Source organism: Vollenhovia emeryi, unplaced genomic scaffold (genome assembly GCF_000949405.1).
Source record: "Vollenhovia emeryi isolate VEMERY1.0 unplaced genomic scaffold, V.emery_V1.0 DF939180.1, whole genome shotgun sequence".
Taxonomy (NCBI): Eukaryota; Metazoa; Arthropoda; class Insecta; order Hymenoptera; family Formicidae; genus Vollenhovia; species Vollenhovia emeryi.
The window spans coordinates 679,557-687,096 of NW_011967186.1; the positions used below are offsets into that span (position 1 = coordinate 679,557).

The following is a 7,540-nucleotide window of genomic DNA, read 5'->3' on the forward strand; positions in this document are numbered from 1 at the left end:
AAAGAGAGAGAAAAATATGGTATGCCTGTCTGTGGAGTGTGGATCCCTCGATCGGTCGCCGCGCATGCGCAGCCGGTCCCGCGAACTCGAGTGATCGGATCACGCTGGCACGCTGCTTCCTTCGTGCAGTATGGCCCGCTCGATTCCGGTTGTGCTCGTTGTTACCACGTTTGTGCGGCAGACTCTCCGTTCACCCGCAGGCACGACGCACGGCGAATAATCACCGGCAGCCATGGACGAGGAATGGGGTACGTAAGCGCGCCGCGTCCGCGAAACGGGGCAACCCCCCCCGGGAACGGGGCCGAATCCCCTGTCGCCCGTGGGCCACGACCTGACTTTTTAACCTCCATGCCATTGCTGCGCCTCTTGCAGATGTGGACAACGTCGAGGCGAAATTCGACCTCGCGATGAGATCGAACAAGTGGGAGGGCGAGGACGAAGAGGAGGAGGTCAAGGTAATGCGACTTTCCGCGACGCGCGGCCCGCACCCGCACGCGGCTCCGCCTCACCTAACCTATACGGCGAACACATGTTACCCCACACCGCGCCTCCTGGCCCGTCGGACCGTCGGGCTTCTCGCCCGCGGACCACCCGCGCTCTCGTTCGCGTCGTCGAGAACGACGCGCGATCCGCTCTGCGATCGCCGCGGTCGCGGCAGATGGACGAGCGGGACGTATGTTAACGATGAACGTGAGGGGGGGACAAGGGAGACTGAGAACCGAGAAGGAACCGCTCGTGGGCTTTTTGTTCACTCGCTTCATGTATCCGAGTGAAAGTTGTATTGCTCCATATATATTTTTTTTGTACCGTACAGAATTGATTGTGTACGTCGAGTAATTCTTTTCTTTCTGTCGGCGCGTGCTCCAATATTTTCTACCGTTAAGTGTTTTGTACAAAGCTTATTCGTGCGCAGATAATCAAATAGTTTATATAGCTCTTGCATTCTGCTAATTGTTAATTTACTCGAGTCGTTTTGTCAGATGCATTTATACTAAAATTCTTGCTTCGCACTAAATTCGATATTTATCCTGCGTTTGTACTAAATTCTTGCGTACTAAAACTATTGCTTTAAAAGATTTGTACGTAAATCGAGGGGTAAACCGCTGAGGACACTGTGGTGTCAGATTTGCGGCATTGCTGGGTGTTGTTTGGGTGTTAGGGCCCTTGCTGGGACGTTATAAAGATAAAATAAGATAAAGTAATGTCCACTGGGCATTAGTACACGATTTTGGTGGTTTACCCGTCGGTTTAAACATATACTAAATTTTATTTAGTGATACTAGTAGCGCACTTTGACTTCACATTTAACGACGATTAAATCTTGCTTCATTAATTTATTCACGTTAAATAATTTGGCCTAACAGGACAGCTGGGAAGATGTGGAAGAGGAGAAGAGGGACGTGGAGAAACCAGGCCCTCTCGCGGAGGCCCCGAAGGCAAAGCCGAAACCCAAAAAGGCACTAGCCGAGAGAATCGAGGAGCGTGAGGTTGGTTGCGATTGCTTTAAGGTGCGACGGCACCTGCACAATTTTACTCATGTACATTTGCGTGTGCGAAACTGCAGAAGAAGGCGAGGGAGGAAGCCGAGATGAAGGCGAAGGAAAAGGAGGAGGCGCTCACGCCGGAAGAGAGGCGGACCGAATTGCTGAGGCGCCAGAGGTTGCAAGAGGAGGCGGACTTGCGGCTGGCGATGGAAACTTTTGGTTTGTCGACTCTAGTAGACTTTAGTGATCGTAAATCACACAAAAAGGAGAAGAAATGACTTTTTTTTTCTTTCTTTCTTTAACGATCTGACTTTTATACAGTGAATCGATAGCTTTTTACCTACTAATGTAGCGAGTTTTATTCTGACACCTCAGATAGATCCCCCTTCATCTCGGAGTTACGCTAGGCGTCGGACGCTTGATTCGATAAAGAAGTACCTTTTGACAAAGCTGACAGTCTTATCTTTTCATTACTTTATATATCGTAGGCGCACATTGTCGTTGTAATACTACCTAGCTCTGCTGAAGGATTATTCTAAGTATCTGCATGGGACGACATACAAGCATTTTTTGCTTTGTGACAATGATAATAACTATTATTTTTACGTAAGTTTGACGAATTGAGAAGAAAGAAACGCTATTAATGTTAAAACTAACTATTGGGATGGCACGCAACACGAAGTCGAATTGTTACATAAGTACATTAAATTAAATCGTACAGTATTAATGCAGGAAGAAATATCTTGAAGCGCTTAGTGCAACACATACACACGTATACACACGCATGGAACATGTACATACTGTCTTTCGTAATATTTTTATTAACATTAATTTAAGATTGTGGCATAATGGCTTTACGTAATTGTAATTATCATTGCCACGCTGGACTTACAATCGGTTTATGATAGGAACTGCATCAAACAGGGGCAGACAGACAGACAGAGAATAAATATATATATATATATATACAAGCATTTATATATATATAAACTTATTACAAGCTCTACATTTAAATTTATTACCGATGTTGTTGTATTTTAATAAAAGTTGCTATTCTATGCGATTTGTTGTGTTTGCATCAGTCTTTGTAACCTTATCTCTCATCTGTTATCTGTCTCCTGTACCGTTCCTGACTGGCTCTTTTGATGCATATATTGTGACGTACAATAGAATGCGCCAAAATCTGTCAATTGTACAAAACTTTATATTCGTTGTGTCAATTCTTTACAGTTCAATATAGTATTATTACAGTTGCCAAACAGCAAAGCATCTCCCTCCACAGTTTCGTGAACTTTATTTGTTTTACAGCTTATCGGTGATTGAGATTTTGCCCAAGTATGTTTAATAATTCTAACGCGCATTAAGCTGACTCGATGTCATAAAACATTATTACTTTAGTTGTAACATCGGAAAGTTTTGTTATTGATCCGTTATAGGTATGTGTGTTGTTACACGATGACAATTTCATGTTGCAGGTGAGACAGAGGAATCGCCGAAGGAGTCCCTCGACGCTGCGGTACCCGACACGAAAGAGGAATTTGAGCAATTTGGTGCAGCGCTCTCGCAAAAAATTAATCAATTTAACAAACACGCCGAGTACCCACCGTTCGCAGAGGAACTTATAAAGTCCATTGCTCTTAATCGTTAGTATATCTGTCGGCGGTCGATATTTTAACCAACGGTTAACGTCGCGTCGACAAGGATCTTGTACATTTAAAAACGTTTCTCTGCTCCAGTATCGTCACATTACTTGAAGAAGGTGAAAACTATAGTCGACAACCTACTCATCGAAAAGCAGAAGATGGAGAAGGGCGACAAGGCGAAGAAGAACAAGGGCAAGGGGAAGGCCAAGCTCAAAATCGAGGGTGACAACACCTTGTTGAGCGAATACGGTGATTATGTATATGACGAGTTTAACGATTTTATGTAGCGACTTTTCAGACACTCATACATTCTAGTCGCCTAAATACACGCAGAAGAATCATTAATTTGCAGAAATTTATACAGAAACTTTATATTTGTATTTTCTGCATACTGAATTGTAACCAAACTGTACAACGGTTTAATCTACAATCCATGATAACGTTTCACACCTAACAAGAGAAAAAGAAAATAGAAGTGAAAGGTAGCATTATATAACATTATCGGCGGAAATGCTTAAAAAAAAAACAGACACTTTCCAATGACCGCGTGATGGGGGATCGTATTCGCGCGCAGTTACTACAGAACAGTTGAAGGTTCCACGACTCGCTGTTGAGTTTTATCGGATTCTTATCCGCGCGCCTTTCGTCGGACTTTCAATTTTTCATGTTGATGTCAGTAACGATTTTAGCTTGGATAAAAACATCGAGGGTATCTCGCGCGACGCACGCGCGATTCTAACTTATTGATTTTGCGTACATTAACATTTGGGGATAGAACATTTACGCGTCCTTTTGAGTTATAACCCGTATCCTAACTTGTTAAAAAAAAAAAAAGAATAATGGAATGAAGAAACTCCCGTCTCTTTACATAGCTGCGTCGCGTGTCGCAGACTAAAATCGCGTCATTATATCATAGTATAACTAGTAGGTCTACTCCGTCATTTGTTTCGTTTTGCGTCGATTCCTTCCGACATTGTTCTGCGCAGACAAATGAGAGAAAAGTTGTATGTGTGGTAGTGTGGCTTTGACGAGTACGTACACACGCACGTCGCTGGATCCCGTGGTGTATGGCGGAATACCGTGATCGGTACCGCAAAGACCAAAGGGGTCCGGCGAAGAGTGAACCTACTAGTTATACTACGATTATATTGTGGAAGTTTTATATAACACAGCTTATATATTCATAATGCATACACACACATACACACACGTACTTTTATTGAAGATCGATTAGAAGTTGGTTTTGAAAAGAGTATATTCCTAAATAAAGGTTGATTATAAATTACGCCTCTATGATTCTTGCTCATAGTTTAATACGATTGTACATTCACTGCGGAGAGAAATATCTTTTGTATTTCGTTCCGAACTGCGTTTTCTCCACTTGTAAGTGGAGTATATATCTCTTTCGGCTGTTGATATAAAAAAAAAGAGAAGAAAACGAAAGGAGGAAGATTATCTAAATCAGCCTAGAGAAATCGCGCCCCTGCGCGATATGCATGCGGGAACGGGCGATACGAGGGAGAGTATCGCGAGAATAAAATGTTCATTAATCATGTAAGAGGATGCGGCATTAAATATCTGGGCTCTAGAAGATATCAGGAGACTATTTTCCAAGATTGAGCGAGCCACGCGAGCGGCTTCCTGAGATCTCTTTCCTCGGGTATTTACTGCTGCGCGGAAATTGATATTGATTTAATAAATCATTCATTTGAGAGACCCGTTTTGATTTTTCTTTCTAGCTGCCCGTTTCGAATTCTCAGCGCTGAATCCTCCGCGACACCCCTCAATCTCTGCGTACCGTTACCCGTTATACCGTACGACCCAGAGTGCCTGTTATGGAAATGTTCGGAATTGGGAGGTCAATTCTGTATCTTACATTATAGTGAAAATATGAAAAGTGAGTAGCTTTTAGAAAGAGACAAAACCGCTTACTTATAGGCCGATATCCGTAGTCGGATCTTATATTCAAGACCGTCTTAAGATCATCTTTGGATGCTCCGTAGCCAACGAAATGGCATACAGCATCTTTAGACAAATTCAAGACAATCTTGAACGTAAGGTCCGACTATGAATACCGGTCTTAGCCTTTTCACTGTATAGCAAGATACAGGGTTGGTCCCTTGTTCAATTTTTTTCTAGATTTCTAGAGTCATGGAAATGTTCGGAATTGGGGAGTCAATTCTGTATCTTACATTATAGTGAAAATGTGAAAAGTGAGTAGCTTTGCCCCTTTCTACCTCCTTAGAAAGAGACAAAACCGCTCACTTATAGGCCGGTATCCGTAGTCAGATCTTATATTCAAGACCGTCTTAAGATCATCTTTGGATGCTCCGTAGCCAACGAAATGGCATACAGCATCTTTAGACAAATTCAAGACAATCTTGAACGTAAGGTCCGACTATGAATACCGGTCTTAGCCTTTTCACTGTATAGCAAGATACAGGATTGATCCCTTGTTCAATTTTTTTCTAGATTGCTGGATACCGAAAGTTTGTGGCTTTTCGTCACATACACAATATATAAAATGTAAATATTCTTAATGTTACAATCATATGAAATAGCCTACGACAATATGTTGAAACATATTGTTTCAAATTTATTCGTTTTTTAAGATCATACTCAGTGAGACATGATTCATCGATCGATGTTGAAACGATATCGATTCGACATCGACAACGTCAAATTGACGTCGTTTCGACATCGATCAACGAATCATTTTCCACTGGGTATGACTCTTGTGCAATAAATACAAATAGTTCAATAATCGAGTGCAAAAATACTCTCTTTGATGTATATTATATTCCTTTTTATATAACAGAGATACTAGAATGATGAATACATTATTTTAAAATAAGAGGCATATATTTTGTAAAAAGCTCTGTAACGTTGTGTCTTTATAAACTGTGTCCTACCATGTAGTACTGTAAAGTCAGACACAAAAAAGTCAGGAAACGGAAGCTGATATTTAGTATCTAGGAAATTCAATACTGTCACGTCCGAGCCAAGACATTTCTAAAAATAATATTTTTGACTTCATAATACCACTGCAGTAACTGAAATATTATCTAGAGTGTCTTTGACTGCAATCCCTAAAGACTAGTTATGTAGCACAAAGTTTCGAAAAGGAAGTACTTAACAATTTCGTTGTAAAAATGACAAGAAATTTCTGGAAAATAGTGTGCAATGTGTAATAGTCTGTTAATAATACACGATACTTACATGAACGTCAGGATACAGGACTGCCTGGGATACTCAGGCACTGCCATTTTTTGGTCATACATAGTTCCATACAGCTGTCATGCGTGTGACGAGAATTTTTAGAGCTATCGGTGAAGAGAAATAATTCTCACTTAAATTCGTACATGCCCAATATTTATTATGAAGATACAAAACTTTATTACAAACAATTGATGCAAAATTCCGTCTTTTTCACATAATTGTACTTATGACTAAATTACCCTCGCCTCGTGTCAGTTGTTATATCTATAATCCATTACAAACAACTAATATACAACAATGCAATGTGTAAAAAAGATTTCTAAAATTTTGAGATTATGAATATACAAGCTCCCTGTGAAACGTCTGGTCTAAATCTCTTTGTTTCGTGCAGAATTAACGCCGCGATTTTCGTTGACTATTCATATAAACATTCTACATGTTTTCCGTTGTGTGTGTTAAACGTTAAAATCGATTTCACTTATGTCCTTCGTATCCGGCGTGCTACGTGTTTATCGGCAACACAGCCGACAGTTTGTTAATCGCTTGAATTACATTTACTTACGGGCTGGTAAGATTCGGGTAGACAATTACATAGTTATTCGTATACACCACTTTCTGTGTCCTGGCAACTCTACTCGGTTTTAAACAAGTAAATGGATTCTTTCCGCTGAACAAACAATATGTCTCCCTATTGAGGATAGTATTAATTATTTCAGCCTGGCGAATTAAATCCAGTGGATCACTGCACGTTAAAACGAGCGGATAATTTTGTTCCGCTATCAGCCGTATGGACGGCGTCCACGTGGATTTAAGTTTATACGGATTAATATACTCGTAAAAACCTACGACGATATCTGGTTTCACGAACGACGAGCTGCGTACATAGTTCTCGTACAACGAATCGTGAAACTCAAACGAACATTTTTTCTGCTGCGATATGCAATCGGGCAACGTACAGCATTTAGATTTTAATTCTGGCCCTACCATTACAATCGTCAGTGATGATACTTTTACAATAAATGCAGCAAAACTCCCCACCCTATTAACTTATTTATTTCTGTGCAATTCGCGGCAACAACGTGAACTACTAGATCTTCGCGTTTTGGGACATAATCTAAATTATTAGATTATGTCCCAAAACGCGAAGATCTAGTAGTTCACGTTGTTGCCGCGAATTGCACAGAAATAAATAAG

The 7,540-nt window shown here is 40.9% G+C and overlaps 1 protein-coding gene and 1 pseudogene across 1 annotated transcript; one reads left to right on the forward strand and one right to left on the reverse strand.

Annotated features, from left to right (window-relative positions):
• The first annotated feature begins 46 nt into the window (after window positions 1–46).
• On the forward strand, window positions 47–4,841 carry LOC105563126 (eukaryotic translation initiation factor 3 subunit J). Its single transcript, XM_012014450.1, has 6 exons — window positions 47–248; window positions 373–455; window positions 1,365–1,487; window positions 1,565–1,703; window positions 2,960–3,127; window positions 3,221–4,841. Exons 1-6 carry the CDS (start codon window positions 233–235, stop codon window positions 3,412–3,414), a joined length of 723 nt encoding a protein of 240 aa, XP_011869840.1. The 5' UTR covers window positions 47–232; the 3' UTR covers window positions 3,415–4,841.
• A 77-nt stretch (window positions 4,842–4,918) lies between these two features.
• Window positions 4,919–7,540, reverse strand: part of LOC105563188 — a 4,971-nt pseudogene continuing 2,349 nt past the window's right edge.

Excerpts from the sequence above, each read along its gene's own strand:
- LOC105563126 (XM_012014450.1), top strand. Across the intron at positions 1,704-2,959 it reads GCTGGCGATGGAAACTTTTG|GTGAGACAGAGGAATCGCCG; the intron begins GTTTGTCGACTC and ends TTCATGTTGCAG. Across the intron at positions 3,128-3,220 it reads AAAGTCCATTGCTCTTAATC|TATCGTCACATTACTTGAAG; the intron begins GTTAGTATATCT and ends TCTCTGCTCCAG.